At 45.8% G+C, this 27,309-nt stretch overlaps 1 protein-coding gene and 1 long non-coding RNA gene across 7 annotated transcripts in view; one reads left to right on the forward strand and one right to left on the reverse strand.

The window, feature by feature from the left end:
• STK35 (serine/threonine kinase 35) overlaps positions 1-1,107 on the reverse strand; it is a 44,203-nt gene extending 43,096 nt beyond the window's left edge. For 2 of the 4 annotated variants that reach the window (XR_014137436.1, XM_060613997.3), the window contains exon 1: positions 548-1,106. Coding sequence is in view for 2 of the 4 variants with exons in the window: in XM_060613997.3 (XP_060469980.1) it covers positions 548-853 (306 nt within the window). In the remaining 2 variants the exon portion in view is untranslated. Of the gene's footprint in view, positions 1-32; positions 114-547 lie in introns of those variants that run through there. The other 2 variants (XM_060614018.3, XM_060614007.3) reach the window with 2 other exon arrangements.
• The window catches only part of LOC144615890 (uncharacterized), a 61,623-nt gene that overhangs the window by 418 nt on the left and 33,896 nt on the right, over positions 1-27,309 (forward strand). The window contains exons 2-3 of one of the 3 annotated variants that reach the window (XR_013554559.2): positions 9,723-9,908; positions 14,030-14,431. This is a non-coding gene — a long non-coding RNA (uncharacterized LOC144615890). Of the gene's footprint in view, positions 1-9,722; positions 9,915-14,029; positions 14,432-27,309 lie in introns of those variants that run through there. The other 2 variants (XR_013554560.2, XR_014137437.1) reach the window with 2 other exon arrangements.

Consider the following 27,309-nt stretch of genomic DNA (forward strand, 5'->3'; position numbering starts at 1 on the left):
AGGCTAGGAGCGCAGGCCGCAGGGCGTCCCACCTCCTCCTTCTCCTCCTCCGGCCGCCACGGCCCCTTTAAGACGGAAGCGGCCGCTGATGACTGAACAGGGGAGGGGAGGGGAAAGCGGGAAAGACGAAACCACCAGACTGTGGCTCAGAGGGGGAACCGGAAAGAAAAGCAAAACATCCCCGTCTTCTCAGCTAAACTGACGCCTAAAAACAGAAAAAACAAGGACCAGAAGTCTTTACAATTTAAGAAAATTGCCTTAAGAAGCACTTCTGACTGTGGAAATCTTCTTCCCTGCCTGGTCTCCTCTGGGATACCCCTCCCCGCATCCCGCTTTAGGTTCTCCCGGGTGTAAACAGTCCATTGAATTAAGCCAGAGCTGAGCCCGGCGGACCGACCCAAGTCCCCGAAGGCGGCGGGTTGGGTTAAGAATTACGCGTCCCTGAGCCCGCCAAACTGGGGGCCCGATTGCCCTCCCCAAGCGCCCGAGGTGATGGGGGTGGCTCCAGCCTCGGCGCCTGCTGTGACTCCGCAGACTGCGCCCTTACCTGGCCGGCGCCCCTCCACTTCCGGGCGGCCCGTTTCCCCCCTGGCGTCCCGGGCTGGGGATGGTCCGCTCCCGACCAGGGCTGCCTCCTGTACAGAGCGGCGCCAGAGGCGGCGGTCCGGGCCGGGTGTGCTCCGAATTCTGCTGCCGCGCGGGGGGTGGCAGCGGCGCTGGCGGGGGAGAACCGGGTGTCCGGGCTCCCGCGGCTCTCCACGTGTTCGCGCCAGCTGAGCCCTTTACATAACCTGTTTATATAAGCCGCACCTCCCGCCCGTACTCGGGCCAGCGGGGGCTCTTGGTGGCCCATCCCCGGGGAGGCCGGTCGAGTACCGCGCCGCCTGGGTCTTGCCAAGGTCGACAGAGCAGCCGCAGCCAGGCGCACCGGGCACGCCGCGCCGGGGCCCAATCACAGGCGAGAACACCCAGCCGACAAAAAATAGGCGCCAAATTCCGCGATCCGCTGCGTCCTCCTGGCCTCCGCCGCAGACTGCGCGCCGCAGCCCCCTCCCTCCTCGCCCTCGCTTGGTGAAGTGGGGCTGCGCGCAGTAGGCGCCTAATAAATACTGATTGGTTGATTGGATTGGTCGGTTTGATTGATTCATAGGTAGTGCCTGGGAACCGCCCGGCCTGGGTTGGAATCCACACCCTGCCCCCCATAGCCCCTTGACTCTGGGTGAATCATCGGCCCGTTCCGTGCCTCAGTTTTCTGTTCTGCAAAATGGGTGATTGGACCTTACCTTGCCAGTGTTGATAGCGCCAAATGAAATATATATAATTTAAATGCATATATTAAGAGTAGCAAAATATATATAAGGTGGCTAATAGGATGCAAGGCTGAAAGTGCTAGTTTGTTCACTGCTTTGTACTCCAGTGCCTAGTAGGTGCTCGTTATTTTTAAGCTGAACCTGTACTAATTGAACTCCTGTAATGTGCTAGGCACTGTTGTGTAAGTCGCTGCGGAAAGAGCAGTGAACAAGTCAATCTCTACCTTAGTTGAGGTTCTAGGCCCCTGGAGGAGACAAACGATATGAGTGACCTTGTGCAAGTTAATTAACTTTCTTGTGTCTTTAGTTCTCATCTGTAAGATGGGAGGAACCGTAGTTGGAGGAATCACTGTAGTTATACAGTTAAAACAACAGGACAGGGCCTTACACGCAGTAAATGTTAGATATTATTAACTAAACAATAGAATAATTTTTGACATTGGTAAGTATGATGGGGAATGTGAAAGAGTGCCTTGGGTTTGGGAATAGGCCACTTCTGATAATGTGGGCATCCATCGAAAAGACTAATTGTGTGTGTGTGTGGGGGGGGGGGGGGGGATTTCAAATTTACATGTAAATTGCAAGAATAGTAAAGAATTCTCATATACTTTTAACCAGAATAACAAATTGTTATATTTTGCTACATTTGCATTACCATATTCTCTCCTGTGTATGTGTGTATAATATGCACATACACTTTTTTTCCCCAGAAATCATTTTAGAGTGGGTTTCAGACATTATGCCTCTTTCTCCCACATACTTCTGTGTATATTTCCTAGAAACATGGACATTCTCTTGCATAATCTCTGTATAATTATCAAAATCAGGAATTTCAACAATGGTATGATTCTTTTAACACCCCTTTAATATTTAAATTTTGCCAATTGGCCCAATAATGTAGCCATTCCCCCGGATCCAGTTCAGGATCACGGGTTTCCTTTAGTTGTCCCCTCTTTTTAGTTTCCTTTAATCTGGAGAAGCAGTCAATTACTCAGCCTTTCTTTGTTTTTCATGACTTTGACATTTTTGAAGAGTACTGGGGGGTTATTTTGTAGATGTCCTTAATTTGTATTTGTCTGATATGTTCTCATGATTAGATTCAGATTATGCATTTTTGGCAGGAAGGCCACTGAAAGAAAGTTGTGTCCTGAGTGTATCACATCAGAAGGCACAGGACATTGGTTTGTCCCAATATTAGTGATATTAGTATCAACTAATATCAGAGTTCAACGTATGAATTTAGGGGGCAGACCTGAAGGCAGCCATGCTAAAAACTAGTGGTAAGGCATTTAAGGAAGAAGGAAAAAGTATAGAAGCCAAAAGACAGGAAGGAATAAGCTTGATGTTCAACTTTTGCCAGTTGGTGAGTGTGTAAGGTGGTACAACCACTTTGGGGGGAAAAAAAAGTTCGGCAATGTCTTAGGAAGTTGAATACAGATCTACCCGATGGCCCAGCAACTTCATGCCTAGGCATTTACCCAAGATACACGAGAGTTTATGTTCACAATTGGACTTTCATAAAAATGTTTATAGTGGCTTTTGCCATAAGAGTCCCAAACTAGAAAACACTCTAATGTTCATCAGTAAGTCAATGGATAACTAGTCTGTGGTCTTCCTATACCATGAGATGCTGCTGGGGGTGGGGGTGGGGCGGTGGGGAGGCCTGAAGTATTGATACAAGAACATGCATGAATTAGAGTAATTATGCTGAATGAAAGATGCCAGGCACAAAAGAATACATACTGCATGATTCTGTATACGGTTCTTGAAAATGCAAACTAATATACAGTGACAGCAGATTAGTAGTTGGGGTGGGGAGGGAGGTACACGAGGAAACTTTTGGGGGTGATGGATATGTTTATTATCTTGAAATTATCTTGTGGTAGAGGCACCTGGGTGGCTCAGTTGGTTAAGTTTTCCACTTCAGCTCGGGTCATGATCTCTCTGTCTGTGAGTTCGAGCCCTGCGTCAGGCTCTGGGCCGACAGCTCAGAGTCTGGAGCCTGCTTCAGATTCTGTGTCTCCCTCTCTCTCTTTCCCTGGCTCAACGCTCTGTCTCACTCTCAAAAAGAAATAAACATTAGGGGCACCTGGGTGGCTCAGTCGGTTGGGCGTCCGACTTTGGCTCAGGTCATGATCTCACGGTTTGTGAGTTCGAGCCCCACGTCGGGCTCTGTATTGTCAGTTCAGAGCCTGTAGCCTGCTTCGGATTCTGTGTGTCCCTCTCTCTCTGCCCCTCACCCACTCACGCTCTGTCTCTATCAAAAAATGAATAAATGGGGGCGCCTGGGTGGCTCAGTCGGTCAAGCATCCAACCTCAGCTCAGGTCATGATCTCGCGGTTTGTGAGTTTGAGCCCCCCGTCGGGCTCTGTGCTGACAGCTCAGAGCCTGGAGCCTGCTTCAGATTCTGTGTCTCCCTGTCTCTCAGCCCCTCCCCTGCTCATGCTCTATCTCTGTCTCTCAATAATAAATAAACATTAAAAAAAAAAAGTTAAGAAAATTTAAAAAAATGAATAAACGTTTTAAAAAATAAATAAACATTAAAAAAAAAAGAAGTTATCTTGTGGTAGTTTCAGGGGAGGGATATGTTAACATCACTTCAAATTGTACACTTTGAATAAGTGCGGTTTTTGTACATCAGTTTTACAGCTTAACCTCATTAAAGCTGTAAAAAAAATGAATTAAAAAGAGCACACTAGATGATCCCATTAATATACAGGCAAGCAGCACTGATCCACGGCAGCAGAAAACCTATCGGTGGTTATCCTTGGGGTGGGAGTGGGACTGCTGAAGGGCGCAAGGGAATTTTCTGGGTGATGGACTTTTATGGGATGTAAATTATATGGCAATGAAGTTGGTTTAAAATGTGAATACACAAACCCAAATCCCGCCAGGCCATGAACACCAGTGTCCTTACTTAGCACTTCTCAGGACCGAAGGCTGTGTAGTGCTGAGGCAGGGCTGGCCCTGTTTGTGCTGTTCCTGGCCCCAGAAGCTGAACAAGGCCAATGGAGTCTTTCTTCCAGCTAGTTTCCCAACTGAGCCTTTTTATTTTTGTTTGTTTGTTTATTTGAATGTTTTATTTATTTTTGAGAGCGAAAGAGAGAGAGTGCAAGCAGGGGAGGGACAGAGAAAGAGGGAGACAACCCAAGGCAGGCTCCAGGCTCCGAGCTGTCAGCACAGAGCCCGATGCGGGGCTCGAACCCATGAACCGGGAGATCATGGCCTAAGCCGAAGTCAGAGGCTCAACCGGCTGAGCTACCCAGGCGCCCCAAGCAGGTGCTATATTCGAATGGCGGCTTGGGAAACCCTCTCTAAGGAGGTGCCCGTTGAGCAGAGACCTGCTAGAATCCACCAAATGCGTATCTATTGGAAGAGCATTTGTGTCCGAGGGAAACAGCAGGTGCAAAGGAGGCCAGCGTGGCTGGAACGCAGGGAACGGGGCAGGAGAAGCCGGAAATGGAGAGAGAGAGATGTGGTAGGTGGGTCGTGAGGCAGGGATGCATGGGCCCTATGAGGACTTGGGATTTATTGAGTCTTTGTGATATACGGAACCTCAAGGAAAGCGAGGGAGCGGGAGGGGAGAGCTGAGGCTCTCACAGATGGTTACTCTGAGTACTGCCCAGGGGGAGGAGGCAGAGTGGTGATGCTCCCGCCCATCCTGCAGTATTTCAGGGGGAGGAGAACGCCCCAGGGGCCACCCTAGGGGTGACTCCCTGGGACAGTGGAGAGCTCTGGCCCTGGAGGGGAGAGTTGGGTGGAGTGGAGGGGTGTGGAAGGAATGGTGGGGAAGGGGGAGAGCTGGCTCTGGTGGGCTAGGAGGGAAGGGGGAAGCGGAGGGAGGGTAGGGCCAGGCAGCAGAGGCAGAGAACGGTATGAAATGGTGGCTGTCGTAGGGGGAGGGGAGGATGGGAGGCGTTAAAAAGAGGAGAGGCTCCTACAGGGGTGCTGGAGGGGGCTTTCACTTTGGAGGTGCTGACAGACAGAGGCTTGAGGTGTGTGCTCAGAGGAGGGCTGGTTCTGAGCGGGAGACCCTGGAAGACTGGGGGAGGCTTTGCAGCTGGCTTGCACTCCCCTCCCATAATGGAACTGGTTCTACTGGGCTCCAGGAGGGGTGTCTACAAGAAAAGCTAGAGCTTGTGGCACCTACTTGCCTCAGTGGGTTAAGCCTCCGACCCTTGATTTAGGCTCAGGTCATGATCTCACAGTTCGTGAGTTCAAGCCCCACATGGCGTTCTGTGCTGACAAAAGCATGGAGCCCGTTTGGGATTCTCTCTCTCTCTCTCTCTCTCTCTCTCTGCCCCTCCCTGCTTGCACTCCATCTCAAAAGGAAAAAAGCAATGCTGAAGCCGGTTATGCTGCCCAGCTATGTGGGAGGGACGCTTTGGCCCCATTTTATGGATGGGAAGATTGGGCCCTGGAAGCTGTTCCATCACAAACGGGTGCAGTAGTTGGGATCCGAACCCCAGTGGCTTTGGGTTTGGGTATCCGAACTCGTAACCATTGTCCTGGTGCTCTCGAGCATGAGTGCGCGTCGGCATCCCTTGGAGGTGGAGGGCTGGTCAAAAAACCAGATTGCTGGGCCCCAGCCCCAGAGTGGTGGCTCATCAGTAAGTCTTTGGGTAGGGCTTGGTAATTTGCATCTCTAGCTAGGTCCCAGGTGATGCTGTTCCTGTTGCTGGTCCAGGGACCACACGTGAAGAACCACATTACATTACGCTGCCCCTAGACTGAGCACAAAGCTGAGACAATTATAAAGGATTGGAGTTCTGGCAAAGAAGTTGGAGATGGATTGGAGCTATTATAGAGAAAACTAAGCAAATAAGACACACAGTGATTATTAAAGCCAAGAAAACAAAAGCGATTCATAAGAAAAACGTTGTAATTATCATAAGCATCAACACTTAGCTGGAGATAATATTACATTGTCATTATAATGTGAAAACAGCACATTGATTTAACCAAAAATTATGATGTAATTATTTGGGGAAAATTGGAGAGGGGGTGTGTGTGTGTGTGTGTGTGTGTGTGTGTGTGTGTAGAGAAAGAGAGAGTGAGAGAGAGCGAGAGAGAGGAAAACGAAATTCTTTTTCTCCGTAGCCGCAGATCAATACAAAAAGCCTAAAATGAAAAGATCTTGGAAGTGACCCCATAATCAGGTTTGAAGAGATAACTACAGAATGAGTTATTGCTTCATGGCTGTGACTGGGGGTAGCACGGGAGGTTCTTCTTATAAGCCTTGTAGTAGGGTCCAGTCTGCAGTAGTAACTAACTCTTCAACGTTATGTATATTTACTACTTGGATTAAAATGAAATTAAAAATAAACATGGGCATGGGATTTAGCTACCACTGAAGCAGCCTGTCAGCTTGGTGGCGCTGTTCAGCTTCTGGCTCTGACATCCACCTGTTGTCCTGGTATTACCTAAAAGCATCAGAAGACCTACAAGTAAGTTAGGTACTCAAATCACACCCTGGGGACGCTGCACTGGAGACATCGCACCTCCAGTAAGACTCGACAAAGAGGGCCTCTGGTCTCTTCAAAGAGGGTCCGAGTCACGGAAAATAAAGATGGAAGCAGTTAGAGGCACCTGTTTCCCAAACTTAATGGATTGTTGTAATTTCGAATGGTCTTCCTATTGGCCGCAGAAGAGGCTCAGAAATTCCAACCTTTTCTCTTCTCCCATCTGAGAATAGCGTAAACATTCTTTGTCAGGCTATGTGTCCGCAGAACACTGGTTGCTAGGTTCTTAGGAGTTGTTTATGATTTTTGGAAAGATGAGGGAATATAATGCAGAAGTAACAGGGCGAAGTCCCTGGTTCTGGTTAACTACTGGGACGGTCCAAATAAATGGTTGGGGGAACCCGGTTAAAACATCCACAGGCACAAGGCAACAAAGTACACTCGTTGATCAAAGTGTAAAGGATACAGCCTTTGGGGGAGGCAATTTGATAACTCATTGTTTATTAATATAGTTAAAAATTCATACACTTGGATCCAGCGATCCCATTTCTAGAACTTATCCTATGGAAATACCCAAGGATAAAGCAATATATAGGCAATGAGGATTTTTATTGTGGTTGTTTGTAATGGTAAAATATTAGAAATACTCAGGTGGCAGAGACAGGAGATTACTTATATACACATTTGAATATAATGTAGGCATCAGAAAGAAGGAATTGGCTCCCGTATGTACTGCCACAGAACAAGTGTTTGCAACATATTGTTACATTAAAAAAAGCAAATGCAAACTAGGATCTATAGTGTGACTTCAAATTTTGTTTAAATATATGTACGTACATAATCGCTAACCTTCACCGAGTTGTTTCTCTGTATTTGTTGCTATCCTAAGTGCTCTATTTAGACTTATAGCCTATAAGCCCATAGGGTAGGTTTCATTATCTTCGTTTTCCATAGAACATGAGGCACGGGGAGGTTATGTGACTTTCTCAAGACCATGCCACTAAAAAGGTGGAGCTTGATTTAAAAAAAAAAATTTTTTTTAATGTTTATTTATTTTTTGAGAGAGAGAGAGAGAGTGAGCAGAGGAGGGGCAGAGAGAGAGAGGGAGACACAGACTCCGAAGCAGTCTCCAGTCTCCGAGCTGTCAGCATAGAGCCCGATGCTGGGCTTGAACTCACAAGCTGTGAGATCATGACCTGAGCTGTAGTCAGACGCTTAACTGACTGAACCACCCAGGTGCCCCAAGGTAAAGCCTGATTTTAAACCCCAGCATATCTGATTCCAAAGCTCGTGGTCTTAAACCAGTACATGATATAGCCTTGGTACTTACATGTTAGATTATGCATACATAAAGGAAGCATTTTGATAAAGAATACTCTAGATGCCGAGAAGCATTCTCTCCAGGTGGCCCTTCTACTCTCAACATTTTTGTATGATTTGAACTTTTAATGTATGCCTTTTTGGGATTAATTTTTAAGTACTTTTTTATAGATGTGAAAAAAAAACAATACAATTCAGTGAAAAATAATGTGCAGTAACATAGACTGCACCTCATTCTCACTTGCTCAATGAATACTGATTAAGCACCTACTGTTTGTCATTTGGGGACTGAGATGAATAAAATTCAGTTCCTGTTGTGAAGAACTCACTGTAGGGACGTAAAGAAATATCCAGTCTAGGCTTTTTTTTTTTTTCTTCTTTAATGGAGGTGTAACTGACACATAACATATTAGTTTCAGGGGTAAAACATAAGGATTCACTATTTGCATGTATTATGAAATGATCACCTCAGTAAGTCTAGTTAATATCTATCACCACACATGGTTACACAATTATTTTTCTTGTCATGAGAACTTCTTAAAATTGCTTTTTTAACATTTATTTATTTTTGAGACAGAGAGACAGAGCATGAACAGGGGAGGGTCAGAGAAAGAGGGAGACACAGAATCTGAAACAGGCTCCAGGCTCTGAGCTGTCGGCACGGAGCCCAACGTGGGGCTCGAACCCACGGACCGCGAGATCATGACCTGAGCCGAAGTTGGCCACTTAACCGACTGAGCCACCCAGGCACCCCGATGAGAACTTTTTTAAAATAACTGTTTTAAGTTTACTTGTTTATTTTGAGAGAGAGAGAGAGAGAGAGAGAGAGAGAGAGAGAGAGAGAGAGATGCAGTGGGGAGAGAGAGAATCCCAAGCAGTCTCTGCACTGTCAGTGAGGAGGAAGAACCCCACTCAGGGCTGGAACTCACGAACCACGAGATCAAATCAAGAGTTGATCGCTCAGCTGAAATCAAGAGTGGGTCACTTAACCGACTGAGCCACTCAGGCGCCCCTGTGATGAGAACTTTGAAGATCTCCTTTCTTACCGACTTTCAAATATGCAACAGACTATCATTAACTATAGTCACCATCCTGTATATTACATCCCCATGTTATTTTCTAACTTCAAATTGTACCTTCGACCCCCTTTACCCGTTTCCCCCACCCCCTGCTTCTGAAAGTGACCACTAATTTGTCCTCTGTATCTGAGAGCTTGGGTTGTTGGAATATTTTTTGGTTTTGTTTTTGTTTTGTTTTGTTTCTTTTCGTAGGGTCTGCATATAAGTGAGATTATACAGTATTTGTCTTAGTCTGGCCTCTTTCACTTCCCATAACGCCCTCAAAGTCCATCCCCGTTATCACAAATGGCAAGATCTCCTTCCTTTTTACGACTGAGTGATATTCCTATACATGTATCACATTTTCTTTATCAGTTTATCCACTGATGGACGCTTAGGTTGTTTCTATCTTGTGGCTGTTGTAAATAATGGTGCCATGAACTTAGGGGTGCACGGATCTTTTCCGGTTAGTGTTTCCATTTTCTTCAGATCAACACACAGAAATGGAATTGCTGGATCCTATGGTAGGATCTATATTGAATTTTTTGAGGAATCTTTGTCCTGTTTTCCAGAGTGGTTCCACCAATTCCGGTCTACAGCTCTGCCTGTGTGTGAGTTGGGAATCCTGATGAGCAAGACGGGTTCCCTGTTGATGATGAAATCTCGCTGCATTGTGAAGAAAGCTGCCGTGTTCATCAATAGAGTTCTCCGTTGCTGAATGTCATGGTAATAACTAACATTGAAGAAACACTTACCAGGTACTGGTTCAAACACTTCTTACATATACCGATCTGTTGAAGTTCTAACCACGGGAGATACTCTTATGATCTCTAGTTTACGGATGAGGCACAGAGAGGTTAGGCAACTTGCCCAAGATCACACAGCTAGGAAGTAGCTTGGGGAATTTCAGTCCGGGTGAGTGCTTTGAGGAGCACCACCAAAGATCCCAGCTGGTGGTGGAACATTCAGAATAAAAATAGTATTAACCGTAATAGTTCTTGTTACAGATCACACAGGGCTATGTTGAGTTTTAAGTGCTTGCACATTCTTATCTCAGTATTTGGTAGTTGTAAATATAAGGCGACCCTCCCATTTTTCACAACGAGAAGATTGCAAAAAAGAAACCATTTGGGGGGTCAACTTGAATATACAAATTCCTTTTTTTTAAGTTTATTTATTTATTTTGAGAGAGAGAGCGAGTGTGCACGTGGGCATGGGTGGGGGAGGGGCAGAAAGGGAGGGAGAGAGACAATTCCAAGCAGGCTCTGTGCTGTCAGCACAGAGCCTAACACGGGGCTTGATCCCACGAACTGCGAGCTCATGACCTGAGCTGAAATCAGGAGCCGGACGCTAAATAACCCCACTGAACCACCCAGGTGCTCCTTGAATACATAAATTCTTAAGGCCGTAGATGAAATAATCAAATGTCCATGTGCAATATTTAATTTATTATTTTAGGTATGCACGTACTTTCAAGTTTATTAATATATTATTTAAATAATATTTAAATATATATTAAGAAATAATATGTTAATTGAGATGTACTGGGTTTTTTTCCACTCTCACATTTTACACAATGATTTTTAAAAAAAAATTTTTTTTTAAACGTTTATTTATTTTTGAGACAGAGAAAGACAGACAGAGCATGAACAGGGGAGGGGCAGAGAGAGAGGGAGACACAGAATCTGAAACGGGCTCCAGGCTCTGAGCTGTCAGAACAGAGCCTGACGTGGGGCTTGAACTCACGGATCGTGAGATCATGACCTGAGCCGAAGTCAGACACTTAACCAACTGAGCCACCCAGGAGCCCCCAAAATGATTTTTTTTAATATAATTTACTCTCAAGTTGGCTAACATACAGTGTATACAGTGTGCTCTTGATTTTGGGGCTAGTTCCCCCCAAAGTGAATCATTCATCACTTACAGGCAACACCCAGTGCTCATCCCAATAAGTGCCCTCCTCAATGCCCATCACCCATTTTCCCCTCTCCCCTATGCCCCCATCAACGCTCAGTTTGTTCTCTGTATTTAAGAGTATCTTATGGCTTGCCTCCCTCTCTCTCCGTTTGTAACTATTTTTTCCCCTTCCCTTCCCCCATGGTCTTCTGTTAGGTTTCTCAAGTTCCACATATGAGTGAAAACATATGATATCTATCTTTCTCTGCCCGGTTTCTTTCACTTAGCATAGACCCTCCAGTTCCATCCACATTGCTGTAAATGGCCAGATTTCATTCTTTCTCATTGCCAACTAGTATTCTGTTGTATATATAAACCACAACTTCTTTATCCATTCGTTAGTTGATGGACATTTAGGCTCTTTCCATAATTTGGTTATTGTTGAAAGCGCTGCTATAAACACTCGGGTACATGTGCCCCTATGCATCAGCACTCCTGTATCCCTTGGGTAAATTCCTAGCAGTGCTACTGCTGGATCATAGGGTAGATCTATTTTTAATTTTTTGAGGAACCTCCATACTGTTTTCCAGAGCGGCTGCACCAGTTTGCATTCCCACCAACAGTGCAGGAGGGTTCCCATTTCTCCACATCCTCCCCAGCATCTGTTGTTTCCTGAGTTGTTAACTTTAGCCGTTCTGACAAGTGTGAGGTGGTATCTCAGTGTGTTTTGATTTGTATTTCCCTGATGAGGGGTGACGTTGAGCATCTTTTCATGTGTCTGCTGGCCACCTGGATGTCTTCTTTGGAGAAGTGTCTATTCATGTCTTTTGGCCATTTCTTCACTGGATTATTTGTTTTTCGGGTGTTGAGTTTGATAAATTCTTTATTGATTTTGGATACTAACCCTTTATCTGATATGTCATTTGCAAATATCTTCTCCCATTCTGTCAGTTGCCTTTTAGTTTTGTTGATTGTTTCCTTTGCAGTGTAGAAGCTTTTTATCTTGATGAGGTCCCAATAGTTCATTTTTGCTTTTAATTCCCTTGCCTTTGGAGACGTGTTGAGCAAGAAATTGCTGGGGCTGAGGTCAAAGAGGTTGTTTCCTGTTTTCTCCTCTTGGGTTTTGATGGTTTCCTGTCTCACATTTAGGTCTCCCATCCATTTTGAGGTTATTTTTGTGTATGGTATAAGAAAGTGGTCTAGTTTCATTCTACATGTTGCTGTCCAGTTCTCCCAGCACCATTTGCTAAAGAGCCTTTTTTCCATTGGATCCTCTTTCCTGCTTTGTCAAAGATTAGTTGGCCATACATTTGTGGGTCCAATTCTGGGGTCTCTATTCTATTCCATCAGTCTATGTGTCTGTTTTTGTGCCAGTGCCACACCCCGCCTTGGTGATTACAGCTACAAAATGATTTTATTCCATCTTTTTCTGTGCGTCTTATATTTCAGGATCTTTATTATTGCTGGGGATGGTTTCTGAATCGCCTGGATTGCTTCCTGGATCGCATAAATTTCCCTCCTATTTAAATTGTGTGTGATGCAGCACTTTTTTGAGCCTTTATTGATTCTCTTGCCGAAAGATTTTAATCTCAAAGTCCTGACTCACTTAATCTTAGGACACTATTGTTTTTCTGTTTGTTCTATTGGTTTCTGTTTGCAATCACAGCATCTTAACATTTAATTTATTGCTTTCAAAGTCATTTTATAAGGCTTGCTTCATTATAGGGGGTATGAGGCCAACCGCAGTATAATGTATCAAAAATTGTTTTTAATTTTTTTTAATGTTTATTCATTTTTGAGAGACAGAGCGTGAGTGAGGGGAGGGGCAGAGAGAGAAGGAGACACAGAATCCAAAGCAGGCTCTAGGCTCTGAGCTGTCAGCACAGAGCACGATCCTGGGCTTGAACCCACAGACCGTGAGATCGTGACCTGAGCCAAAGTCACTTAACAGACTGAGGCACCCATGCGCCCCTGTTTGCTTTTTTTTTTTTTTTTTAAAAACTTCTTTCATCAGGTGACTTCTATAAATGGGTCTTCCTGGAAGAATACTTTGTTGTTTAATTTTTTTTTTTTTTCAACGTTTTTTATTTATTTTTGGGACAGAGAGAGACAGAGCATGAACGGGGGAGGGGCAGAGAGAGAGGGAGACACAGAATCGGAAACAGGCTCCAGGCTCCGAGCCATCAGCCCAGAGCCTGACGCGGGGCTCGAACTCACAGACCGCGAGATCGTGACCTGGCTGAAGTCGGACGCTTAACCGACTGCGCCACCCAGGCGCCCCTACTTTGTTGTTTAAAAGCAAGTAATTGAGAGTCTAGGGAACATGGAACATTCTATGAGCCTTCATAAGATCCTAAATATAAGACAGCTCTCACTTTATGCTGTGGGGTGATTTTTTAGGGAGGAACACCCTGCCTCATCTCTAAGTATACACCACGTGTTAACCTCATCTATTAAATGTGGTGAACGTGTCTGCTCAAATCTGTGATGCCACTGTCCTCACGTAGCCCATGTGCAAACTGGGAGTCAGAAGGTAAGGTGACTTACTCAAGGTGCCTAGCAGACGACAAAGCCAGGACACCACGCAAATCCAAGTCTGTCTGGTCCTCTCGCCCCCACCTCTGCCATTAAAGCCCTGGGAAAGTTTCTACGCCAACTTCCTAATGTAGATTGCTGGCCCTGGTAAGTCTGTGGGGCTGTGTTGACAGAATGCTAACACTGATTAATTTATTATTCTTTTATTGCCTTCTGCTGGTATGGCTGTGGCAGTATTTCATAAAGAGAATGGCAGAGCAATTTGCAACTATAAAACCCAGATGCTTAATTTTAATTTCGGGGTGTCTGTTTCAAATCCGTTGCAGAACAAGCCAGGCTATTTACACTACAAATAAATGCTCCAGCATCTATGTCTAAAGATCCCCGGAAGCTGCCCTTAGGTCCTGAAGTGGTGTATTTTACTTACATTTGTTTTGCTCTTGAAAAGCAGCCCTTTCAGGTGTGAAGCGGGAAGCCACGGGTGCCTTCCTTGGCAAGATCCCCGACAGACGTGTGCTGGAACTGGTTCCGCCAGGCCCATTAGAGCTGATCATGTGCGTGTCTTCCCAGCTCTGCTCGGTGGTGTCCCATTGGCAGCTTGAAATTAGCCACGGTGGGAGAAGTTACCTCATGGGAACTGGCAAACCCTACCGATCAAGGCTCCTTCCGCCGCCTCCCCACCCCCATCCTTCCCCCAAATGAGTGAACGTCCTTGTGCCTTGGAAATAGTAAGAGTACTTCCCTTCTAGGTTATTCAGTTCGATAAAGTATGTAAAGCATATGGCATTGTTTGTATGTTTATTTATTTAAATAAATAATGCATACCGAGGGTTGAAAAAAAAAACAGACAAAAAAATGTTGCAGTGAAAAGTAAGTTTCTTTCTCACCCTGGACCTCCGTTCCAATTCCTGTCTTGAACAGGCAAGCTGTTTCTCCAAATCCTTCCAGAGATAGGTAAGCATATATATATATATATATGTATATGTGTGTGTGTATATAGATGTGCTCTTTTCTTCTTTACACATTTATATTTTTTAAATGCAGGATATCATGGCAGTATTTTGCCTCTTCCTGTATCTGTGTGTGTGTATCTCCCTTTCTCTCATATATATATATATATATATATATATATATATATTACATATAGCCTCTTCCTGTATCTGTGTGTGTGTACATGTGTGTACATGTGTGTGTGTGTATCTCCCTTTCTCTCATATATATATATATATATTACATATAGCCTCTTCCTGTATCTGTGTGTGTGTGTGTGTGCGTGTGTGTATCTCCCTTTTTCTCATATATATATATGTATATGTGTGTGTGTATATAGATGTGCTCTTTTCTTCTTTACACGTGTATATTTTTTAAATGCAGGATGTCATGGCAGTATTTTGCCTCTTCCTATATCTGTGTGTGTGTGTGTGTATGTGTGCGTGTATCTCCCTTTCTCTCATATATATATATATATATATATATTACATATAGCCTCTTCCTGTATCTGTGTGTGTGTGTGTGTGTGCGTGTGTGCATGTATCTCCCTTTCTCTCTATGTATATATATATATATATATATATATATATATATATATATATACATTACATATAGCCTCTTCCTGTATCTGTGTGTGTGTGTGCGTGTGTGTATCTCCCTTTCTCTCATATATATATATATATATATATATGTGTGTGTGTGTGTGTGTGTGTATATATATATTACATATAGCCTCTTCCTGTATCTGTGTGTGTGTGTGTGTGTGCGTATCTCCCTTTCTCTCATATACATATATATGTATATATATATTACATATAGCCTCTTCCTTTATCTGTATGTATGAGTGCGTGTATCTCCCTTTCTCTCATATATATATATATATATATTACATATAACCTCTTCCTGTATCTGTGTGTGTGTGGGTGTGCGTGTATCTCCCTTTCTCTCATATGTGTGTATATATATATATATATATATATATATATATATATATATATGAAATATACATATATATTGAGAGATACACACACATACCTACATATATTTATCCATGATCATCATCATCACCATCATCAATCTCTGACAGGTAAACTGGCTTGTATAGACCTAACTTATTATTTTGAAGGGCTGTCCATTATTCCATTTGTGAATGCACCATGGTTTATTTAACCAGCCCTCTCTGGATGACATCTAGGTTGTTTCCCGCCTCTGGCCAGTACAAACAATGGGTGTTGAACAACCTGTCTTTTGCACATAAACGTGAGCATATCTATGGGCTTATTTGCTGGAAATGTAGCTCTCGGATCAAAGGGCATGGACATCTTACATTCTGGTTTGATTGTCAAGTTGCCTTCGGGGGGCATGCCATTTTACTCTCCAAGCTACGGTGCCATGGGTCTGTGAGTCCCCACAGCCTCAGGACATTGGCCAACTTTTTGATCTGTGCCACCTGACAGTCATCGGCACCCCAGATAGGTAAATGCTCCTCATGAGTATTATTGGTGAAGAAACCCAGGGCCAGGGAGGAAAGGCACTTGCCTACCCTCACCCCTATCCAGGCTCCTGCACTCAATGCCAAGAGCGGGTCGGTCCGGGTTGGTACCGATGCAATCAGCCCTGCCAGGAAGTAGGGAGTGACCCGTGAGCACTGGCGTTCTGTGAACTCTGCTTTGTAGGCTCTTTATCATCCCGGTTTTTCTTGAGTGAAATTTCTCAGGAACACACAGGAACAAGAGGGTGAGAAGTCCTAGTGCTCTGGGGAGGCTCCAGTACAGCTCGTTCTCTATCCCTGGACAGAAACAGCCTTCTGAAAAACAGATCTTGTCATCTCGTTCTTCTCTTTAAAACTTTCTGCGACCCCACATTTCTCAGTTCCTGTAGCACCGGGGGAAGTGATTAGCAATGTGCATTTGTGCCCCCCCCCCCCCCCGGCAGATTTGCTGAATCAGACACTCTGGGGTAGGGGGGCGGCTCAGGATTTGGGCTTCAACAGGCCGTCTGGTGATGCTGATGGGTGTGCTCAAGTTTGGGCCTCACCGACTTCCAGAATGAAGTGGCCCTTCTTCACTGGAGGCCCCCAACCCATCTCTCGTTTTTCCTTCCTGCAACTTTGAAACACACCTAGCTACTGGCTCCTCGAACCTCCCTGCACTTTCTCCCCTCTATGCCTGGGGCAGAGACCTCCAGTTGTCCCCTGGTCTCTATAGAGCAATGGGAGGTGGCGTTTTGCAATCGCATTTCCCAGCCTCCCTTGCAACTGTGCTCTGGCCCATCGGGAGGTGAGCAGAGGTGAAGCGGGAGTTGAGCGACTTCCTACGCGTGCCCTCGTTAGGAAAGAACTTGTCTTCCCTTCCGCTTCCCCTTGGAAATCCACTGGCTGGAGTTCCTGGCCCCCTGATACTGTGGGGGTCACCATCGGGGGCCCTGGACCATCTAAGCCCCGACTGTGACAAAAGAAAGAAAGAAACTTCCATTTTATTTAGCCCACTGTTCCTTGAGGTCTGTGTCAACACAACTTCCCTAACACACCACCTTTAGGTGTGCTGACCCTTCCTCTGCCTGGCAACAGCCCTCTCCTTCCTTTTAAGGCAAAAGCAAATGTATCTCCTGTCCCTGATCCTAGGAGAGAGGATTTCTGTCTCCGCTTCAGAGCCCTGTTGCCTCCTCACATGGAGCCAAGCTATCTCCCCACCAGAGCAGGACTTCCTGCTGGGAGTGGGGCATGAGCCTGGTCATGGCAGAAGAGCCCACAGGCCTGGCTCAGTGTCTGACACAGAGTGGATTCTAATGAGCCTTTCTCAGTGGCGACTCGAAGTCCGCTTCTGCGTCTTTCTAGGCTCCCTGCTCTATGCTCTGGCGAACTCTTGGGATGAGAAATGAGAACCAACTTGTAACCTGGAGCGGTGGTTAGAACGGGTGGCTGTGGACCAAGTGGACAGACTGGTCACCAGTGGGTGCTCCGGGGATGACCTAGGGACTGAGGGGTAGGAGGATAATAGAGCGGGAGAAGAGAATTTGTTATGTCTCGGCACAACCCACAAAGCCCCCATCTCCCCAGGTTTACTCGGGGTGGTGTGGCAAGGCTTCAAGGTCAAGACTTGTGAGAAGTTGTGACACAGCGAGACCTTTCTCCAAAGGCCACTCAGTCCTTGCAAACCCATGTTTCATGCCCCAGGAGCCTCCTGGTTTCTCAGAACAATGTTTGTTCTTTGGGACCGAGCTCTGCCAGAACAGTCTGACCTTTATTCTGACTCAGAACTGAAAAGTCTAAAGCACATATTGTCAAGCAGATTGGTGATCTCGCTCGTTCTCTGTTCTCTCTTGCTCTCTCTCTCTCTCTCTCTCTCTCCAAGAGCTGACAAGCTGTTAATATTCCAGTGGTTCATCAAATATTTATTGGGTATCATCTTTTTGCCAGGCACGGTATAAGGTGCTTGGAATACAAAGATGACAGAGATAGTCTCCCTGTCCTCACTCACTAAGCACCGGTGTGGATGTGGCAAAGAATGATCGCGATAATACAAGAATTTCCAAAGTGTGGCCCCAGGATACCTGGGGGGCCCCTGAGACCCTTTAAGGGGGTACATGAGGCCCAAACTATTTTCACCATAACACTAAGATGCTCTATGTCCTTTTTCACTCTCAATTTTTCATGTGGGTAAGATGGACTTTTCCAAGGGCTGCATGAAGTGTGTTATCACAACATATTTTAATGCAGAAGCAGACAGGAGAATCAGTTGTCTGTGAAGCAGACATTAAAGAGAATTTGTAAATTTGCAAAACAAGGTCACTCTTCTCACTATGTTTCGAAAACTATGCTTGTGTTTCATGAAAAGTAGTTTGTCTACATTAACACGAGATGGGCTTATTACTGTTTTGAAGATAAGTTAGGGGCACCTGGGTGGCTCAGTCGGTTAAGCGTCTGACTTTGGCTCAGGTCATGATCTCATGGTTCGTGGGTTTGAGCCCTGCGTCAGGCTCTGTGCTGATTGCTCAGAGCCTGGAGCCCGCTTCTGATTCTGCGTCTCCCTTGCTGTCTGCCCCTCCCCCGCTCGTGCTGTTTCTCTCTCGAAAATAAACATTAAAAAATTAAAAAAAAACAACAACAAGAAAAATCTCCATTTTAGTGTCTAATATAGTAAATGCCAGTTAACATGGCTCACGTCAACAAAATCCCTTTGCGGACCATATATGTTTTTAAACTTTCACTTTGAGACCATGGGAGGTTCACGTGGGGTTGTGAGAAAGTACAGAGAGAGCCTGGGTGCTCTTCACCCAGTTTCTCCCAATGGTTAACATCCTGTGTAAGATCGGCAGTGATACAGTCCAGCTTCCTGATCCGGATTGCATCAGTTTTACGAGTGTGTGCGCTTAAATTGACGCCACTTTATCCCATGCAGAGATTTGTGTGACCCAAACCACAGTCAAGATGTAGAACAATTCCGTCACAGGCGTCTCCCCTACTACCTACTTGGACCCACAGTCCCCTCCTTCCCCTTCCCCTCCCTGACCCCTGTCTCCCTCTCTGTAATCTTGTTATTTCAAGGATGTTCTGTAAATGGAATATATATTGTGTAACCTTTTGAGATTGGCGTTTTCGCTCAGCATAAGTCCCTTGAGATCCAGCTGAGGGGTTGTGAATATCAATGGTGCCCCCTTGTACTATGGCTGAGTGCTCGATGCCATGGATACATGATGGTTTTGCCTCATTCCCCTTCTGGAAGGACATTTGGATGGTTTCTGACTTCTGGCTGTTGCAGATAAAGTTGCCATGAACATTCGTGTACAGGTTTTCGAGTGAACAGAAGCTTTTACTTCTCTGGGGTAAATGCCCCCCCAATACAATTGCTGGGTAGTATAGTAAGCACGTTTCGTTTTGTACGAAGTCACCATACTTTTTTTTTTTTTTTGCTGAGTGGCTGTACCGTTTGACATTCCTACCAGCAATTTATGAGGGATCTAGTTTCTCCCCATCTCCACCAGCATTTGGTGTTATCACTGTGCTTTATCTTGGCCATTGTGATAGTTGTGTAGTGATAATCTCATTGCGATCTGAATTGGCATTTCCTGATGGCTAATGATGTTGAAAATATTCTTATGTGCTTACTTGCCATCTGTATATCCTTTTCAGTGCAGTGTCTGTTCATGTTTGCTGCCCATTTTCTAATCAGATTGTCTGTGCTCACTCTTGGGTGCGGAGAGTTCTTTATGTATGTGGTTTGCACATATTTTCTCCCCGTGCTTTTGTCCTCTTTATGGGGCCTTTCACGGAGCAGAAGGTTTTCATTTTGCATGGTCCGATGTATTATTATTATCATTTTGATGACTCATGCTTTTTCTAAGAACTTTTCACCCAGCCCTAGGTCACAAAGATTTTTGTAAGTTTTTTTTTCCAAAAAGGTGTGTTTTTTTCCCTAAAAGTGTTACATTTTACATCTAATCCTTTTTTGATGAAAAATTTTTGTACAAACTGTGGGGGTTAGTTCGAGATTCATTTGCCTCTGAATCAATAAATTCTAAGGGATCCTGGGACCAAAGATTTCAGAATTTCGATAATAAAGCATATGAGGTACTCAAGATAGGTATGTGCGAAATGCTACAGGAAGGTTAACTTTGAGCAAGGCAGTTAGTCTTTTTTTTTTCTTTTTTTTTTCTTTTAGTGATTATGTTTATTTTTGAGAGAGAGAGAGAGAGAGGGAATGAAAGTGTGAGCAGGAGGGAGGTGGTACAGAGAGAGAGGCAGGTAGAGAGAGAGGAGAGTACCAAAGCTGGGTCCACACTAACAGCAGAGAGCCGGATGCCAGGCTCGTACTCACGAACCACGACATCATGTCCTGAGCCGAAGTTGGATGCTTAGCCCCACTGAGCCACCCAGGTGCCCCAGCGAGGCAGTTCTTAAAGACTTCCCAGAGGAAGTGAAATTTGGTTCTGCTTTGGAGGGTGAATAGGATTTTACCAAGCAGAGGAGAAACCTTGTTTTCATTTCTGTCTTCCGTAGCCAGCAATATTCTCGGTGTTGAGGAAAACAGAGAGAAGGGCCAATGGAGTCAGGCAGACCTTGGTTGAAATCCTTCTTAGTCAGCTAAGTTACTTACTTTTCCTAAGCCTCAGTTTTCTTACCTGTAAAATGGGGTGAATAATCCTTTCTTTTCAAGGAAACTGTAAGGATTAAATAAGTATGGAAACTGGATGGGGCGCCTGGGTGGCTCAGTCAGTTGAGCGTCCAACTTCGGCTCAGGTCACGATCTCGCGGTCCGTGAGTTCGAGCCCCGCGTCGGGCTCTGGGCTGATGGCTCAGTGCCTGGAGCCTGCTTCCGATTCTGTGTCTCCCTCTCTCTCTGCCCCTCTCCCGTTCTTGCTCTGTCTCTCTCTGTCTCAAAAATAAATTAAAAAAACGTTAAAAAAAAAAGTATGGAAACTGGAAAGCACAGTATGTGACACATGGGAGGCACTCAGTGACTTACTTTCTCTTCCTAGTTCATGATTTCCTTTACATTTTATCTGTGTTACGAAGTTAGACCCTTCCTTTGATGTTCACCCTATACTTGATTTCTCTTTTATTCTTTAATTCCCTTTTTACTTATTATTATTGTTAGTTTTTGAGAGGGAGCGTGAGCACAAGTGGGGGAAGGCGCAGAGAGAGAGGGAGAGAGAATCTTAAACAGACTCCATGCCTGACACAGAGCCCCACACGGGACTGGAACCCCCGAGCCGTGAGATCATGACCTGAGCCAAAATCAAGAGTCAGGCACTTAACCGACTGAGCCACCCAGGCGCCCCAGCTTGTACTTGCTTTCATTCTTTCCCGCACGCCCCCCTTTGCTGAAGTGAGTGGTTCTCAAACTTTATGTGTCAGCTGTCACAAAGCTGATAGGCAATATTTAGTCATGGAGGGCCTCAAAACACACATTGCAGAACTTCTGAGTCAGTAGTTCTGGGGTAGGACCTGGGAATGTGCACTTCTGGCAAGCTTCCAGGTAACGCCAGGGCTGCTGGCCTGGGGACCACACTTTGAGGACCACTGCCGTGGGTATCCCCAGTAACTGTCTCCATTGATTGTGTAGAAGGAATCAAAATATCCACATGCAGCAGGTAAATAGGGTTTCAAGGAGATGGCTTGTTGTGTTTGGTTTTCAGAATCCATAGAAAACTCAGCGGGGAGACTTCGGGTTTGAAGGTGGCTCAGTTTTGTTTTGCTTTTCGTGGCAGTGAAAACCACATGACAGTGCGTGCACCGTCTGTTTACCATTTGCGAGTGTGCAGGTCAGTAGCGTTAAGTATATTCAAGGGTGGCCGGGTTTTCTTTCTCTCTTGTTCTCCGCTCATCAGCTCCACTTCAGACGATAAGAAGAATAAGCAAACACCCTCTACGTCTTTGATGAGATCAGGAGACACCTCTAAGCGTGAAACACAATAGGAAGACAGTAACCAGGCTGGTGGATGGCAAAAGATTTGGAAGAGTGGAGGAGGGTCAACCATTCTGCCGAAGGAGGAACACATGTAAAGGAACAGCCGATTCACCCCGGAATCCTGGAAGGCTCTAGAATTGCCAGAGAACCAAGTACTGCAGGAAGTGGAGGGAAATCGGGTTGCCAAAAACGAAGAGGACGGACTGAAATTCTTTGTCGTGGGGCACTTGGAACCCATGTTGTCAGGTGCTTCTCTCCTCGGAGGATACCAGGGGTTTAGTCTCTGGAGAACTTTAACCAGAGAGGTTCCAGATTTCGGGACCACAGTCCCAGCATATGGGAAGAGAGGGGGGTGCTGAATTTAGACACAGGGGTTGCCTAAAAAAGGGCTTCAGAATATTTGCGTTGAGGCTCATTAAGCAACACCCCCTGCGGCTCCCTTGCCCCAAGCAGTGGCTTGGAGCTTCCTTTTGTGAAGAAACCCAACTGCCCCAAAGAAAAGACCTGCAATCATGACATTTGGGCCTCCTCGCCAAGTCTGGCTGGGCACTCGTTTGCCCTACAGCGAAACACATCAGTTGTCAAACCGCCTCCAAGCTCGGGAAGCTTTGAGTCGGCTTTTCCTTGCCTCCCTTTGAAATAAAGATTATTAGTCACTAAGTGTCCGCTGGTCGAGAGAGAGGAAAGAAAACAATGTTGCAGAGGCAGGGGGTTGCTGCAGTTGCCACACTGGCCTTCTCTGGGGGCTGTTTGGGTAACTGCTACAGACCGGGGTTGACCTAAGGAACGGATCCTGAACCTGGGATCCCTGCTGCCGCTGGGTGCCAGTTTCTGCGTCCGTGTATATTTGAGCTCACAACGGGGCTAGAACGCATCAGGTTCTCCGGGGGGGGGGGGGGGGGGGGGGGGAGTCTGAGGTGCGAGAAGAGATGAGCCACTTACCGACTGGATTTCTAAGCTCTCACCCTGGGCTTGTTTCCTAAGTGTATTTATTTTGCCTTCTCACACCTCCAGGCTCTGCATACACAGACACTTTGGGGAGCATCTGTTCCTTGTCAATAGGGTTAATTCCCGCCCCTCCTTCCAGACTCATCTGAAATACTGGGTTTCCAGGAAGTCTTCCCTGACCCCCAACCTCCTGTCTGGGTTGGGTGACCCCCTTGGTGCTTCCCTGGGCCTCTGTACGCCTTCCTCACCTCCTTTAGAGGAATACATCTGCTGCCTCTGGATGCAGAAGCCCAGGCTTGCTGGAGAACCAAGTAATAACATCCCAGCAGCACTCATCTGCCCAGTCTCAGGATAAAGTGCTTGTTAATTGGGCAGAGAGCTCGGCTGGGCAGGTGCTTGGGAGTAGATCAGCTCAGGCCTTTGAATTATGCTTCAAAGCTCAGCAGAAGGCAGAGTGAGCTGACTGGAAAAAGAAAAAGGGGAAGACAGGGCAATCCCTAAAACTCTTTTTGCCTCTGTCCTTAGGTTACCTACTAGGGCTGGGTTTACTGAGGCTCTTCTGAATACTGTGAACTTGAACTTGAACTTGGTAAAGGGCAGGTGAGGTCAGGGCAACACCTGACCCCTCTGGTTCAGCACCAGATACTAATATCTACCAGGAGAAGAGTGTGAAGTGTCTGAGTTGGTCCAGCCCTAATCCACATGATGTGTTGAATAGAATTATTATCTGGGGGCCACCCCGCATCTGAACCCCTATGCTATAGTTGTTCACATAACCCCTCGTGTTATGTGTCTTGAAGAGAGGCAGACTTCCTTTCTGTTACAGGGTTTTTAAACTGTAACCTTTCTCTTTCTGTTCTTTGTTAGAATGTCTACGTCTCTGCTTATATTGCCCATCTGTTCTTGCATGATGTTTACTTTTTCCATGAGCGCCTTTAGTATATTAATCATGTTTTATTTTACTTATTTTTTAATCACAGTTATTTTAAATTCCCAGTCTGATCACTTCAACATCCTGCTATCTGAGTCTGGTTCTCATGTTTTCTCTGCCTCTTTGAACTGTGTTTTTGCCTTTTAGTATGCCTTGTGATTTGTTTGTTTGTTTGCTTTGAAAGCCCTACTGGATAAAAGAAACCCCGGTAAATAGACCTTTAGTGATGTGGTGATAAAGCATAGGGAGGGCCAGCATGCTATTGTCCCATGATGAGGTCTCAGTCTTGTACATGAGTCTGTGTCTCTGGGCTGTGGACTTGACAAACATTTCTCAGTTTTTCCCTCCCAGAGAGGGGACACGATGGCTAGACAGTTGCTGGAGCTGGATATTTCCTTCCCCTGGGTCAGTTAGGCTCTGATAAAACCCAGTAGGTAAAGCTCTGGAAGAAATGGTTTCTCCTGAGGGCGGGCATTGGGAGGAAGAACAGAGTGCTTTGGTGTATTTCCTACTTGCCCTGGCAGAGGCTTGATGGGATTTTCCTTCCATAGTCACTAAAATTCCAATATTCACCCTGAGAACCTGGTCAAGCTGCTGGAGGAAAAACTTGTAAAAAGTCTTGGGGCTCCCCGTGACTGGGTGCCCCTGGAGGTTTTATCTCTCAGTCTTATTCACACCCGCTGCAAGTTGTCGATTATCGCTCAGGTTTTCCTACCCTGGCACTGGTTCCCGTAGAAGTTTCTGCTTCGGCAAGTTGTGATTCTCTGGATCTGCCTGTCTGTGCAATTTGGGGGGAGGAGTGTGCCCTGGGACCTCATGTCTCTTACAGATTTAAGAAGAATTGTTGATTTTTCGGTTTGTTTAGCTTTGTCCTTGCTGTCGGGACAGAATAACGACTTCCAAGTGTCTTGGGTGCTGGACCGGAAACGGGAAGTCGGGGATTTTTTTTTTTTTTTTACATTTTTTTTTCCAATGTAGTAAAATATACATAACATAAAATTTATCGTTTTAACCATCCTGTAGTGTCCAAGTCAGAGGCATTAGGTACATGCACATTGTTGTACAACCATCACCAACCATCCCGTCTCCAGAACTTTCTTATCATCCCAACTGAAACCCATTAAACAGTAAGGCCCTGTAGTGTAAGTGCTAACTTTTATGCTGTGGTTGATGTTATCATTATTATCATGCAGTGAAGGGCTGCAATTGTGTGGGTAGGTCGGGCATCATTCTCCAGAACATGTTTCGGGTGGGGCATCGTGATTTGCTTGATTTTTTTATTTTGAGAGAGAGAGCGAGTGACGGAGCGGCAGAGAGAGAGGGAGAGAGGGAAGGGGAGAGAGAGGGAGAGACCGAGAATCCCAAGCAGGCTCCGCACTGTCAGCTCAGACCCGGGTGCAGGGCGTGAACCCATGAACTGTGAGATCATGACCTGAGCCGAAGTCGGTTGCTTAACCGACTGAGCCACCCGGGTGCCCCTCGATTGGCTTTTAAGAAGCCGGCTGATGGGCTCAGTGTGCCTGGTTTAGGAAGGAAGCGTCACCAGCGGAGAACAACTGGGGACAGAGTGTGCTGTGGCTGCTCCTTCCAGTCAGAGCGAAGCAAGCCCTGGAAGTCAGTCCTAAATGAAAACACTCATCAGGGTAAACGTCCTGGCTCCACACTGACTTCCTCTCACCGGTTTTGTTTCACTGTTTCATCTGCCCGGGAGCGGAGCCTTGAAACTCCCAGAGAGATGAATGGGGGAGATTCCACATGCTCATCTCATTTCCAAATGTAATTGGTACCTGAATGACGAAGCTCTCCGCTTCCAAAGGCTGTGTTAACAAAGCCACCCGTTCTCCTCTCCGGCGAGGTGGGCCAGTGATGCATGTTCATTGTTCCAGCGACGGAGTTGGTGCAACCTTTCTTGGAGGGCGATTTGGCGGCGTGTATCAAAAATTTTAAATGTGCAGCACCTTCGGCCCAGCAATTTCATTTCAAGGATTTAATTGATCTCCAGGAGGTAATTGGACAAGTGGGTAAGGAGGTTTGTACAAAGACGCTTTCATGCAGCTTTGTTTACAGTTGTGAAAAATGGGAAACATTCTAAATGTGCGACAAGAGAGGACAGTTCCCGTCAATTATGGCACCCACAATGGCATGTTTACTGTGGGACTGTTGCCAAAGATGGGGTCAGCTGTAAGGACGAGCCTCCACAGTATTCAGGCGTGTCCTGTGGAATGTTCTCCCACTAGAATGACTGTGATTGATAGCATGGATGTGTCTGTCGGTAACAATGCTTTTGGGGGGCAAATATTTATGTAGGAGAACATTTATATTTGAATTTTTTTCATGTTTATTTATTATTGAGAGACAAAGAGAGACAGAGCGTGAGCAGGGGAGGGACAGAGGGACAGGGAGACACAGAATCCGAAGCAGGCTCCAGGCTCCTAGCTGTCGGCACGGAGCCCGACGCGGGGCTCGAACTCACAAACCGCGAGATCATGACCTGAGCCTAAGTTGGACGCCTAACCGACTGAGCCACTCAGGCGCCCCAGGAAAACATTTATATTTAGATCCTCAAATTCATTAGGACATTTGAAACAAAATTATTTGGGAGAAAAAAGTTTCATATGTAATATTCCAAATAAAACAGATAGATGAGACACTCACGTACAAGTGTTGAAAACTCAACCAAGCGACCCAGACTGTCCAGCTCCTAACAGGATTGTTTAAAAAAACATCTATATGTATATGTATATATATGCATATGTGTATATGTATATCCAGAAAACACATACATGCATGCATACATTTTACTGAGTTTTTACCTCAGTAAAATTTCAGGAAATTGGTTGAGGGTTTTGAATTAATGTGTGTTTAATTTTTCCTATTTAATATAATGGGATTAGGTTCCCTTTCGGTATTTTTATTAAGGCCATCTGTGTTTTAGGACCTGGTTAGTGAAATGAAGTGGGATATGCCAGGGCTGGGTAGGGGACCCTGCTGCCTGATGGCCAATTCCAACCTCCATGGGTTCCCTGGTCCCCCGTTCCCGTTCTACCCGTTCTGCCCCCAGGGCTTGGGATCTGCTGACCTGCTGATCCTTGCAGGGGCTCCTGACCCTGATTGACCACATCTGGCACAGCCCCTGGACCCCTCGCTGCTGAAGCTGAGTTCAGCCAACCCCCCTTCAAGCATCTCCCCACTTTGCCCCCCCCAGCTACTCCCAAACCTGGGGAGAGTAGCTACTTTTCAGGTTCCAGGCTGGAGCCTCTCAACTGCCTCGCCAGCTTCCAGTCCTCGCCTCTGGCAGTGGATCTTCCTCAGCAACCAGAATGGGGGCCTGGGAGCAAACCAGCAACAAATGCACAACTGTAATAAAACTCAAAACCAAAAGCCAACTAAGTTGAAAAGCAGGTTATAAAGAACGGTTACGCTCGTCAGGAAGAAGCTTTTGGCTGTATG

Source organism: Panthera onca, chromosome A3 (assembly GCF_046562875.1).
Source record: "Panthera onca isolate mPanOnc1 chromosome A3, mPanOnc1 haplotype 2, whole genome shotgun sequence".
Lineage (NCBI taxonomy): Eukaryota > Metazoa > Chordata > Mammalia > Carnivora > Felidae > Panthera > Panthera onca.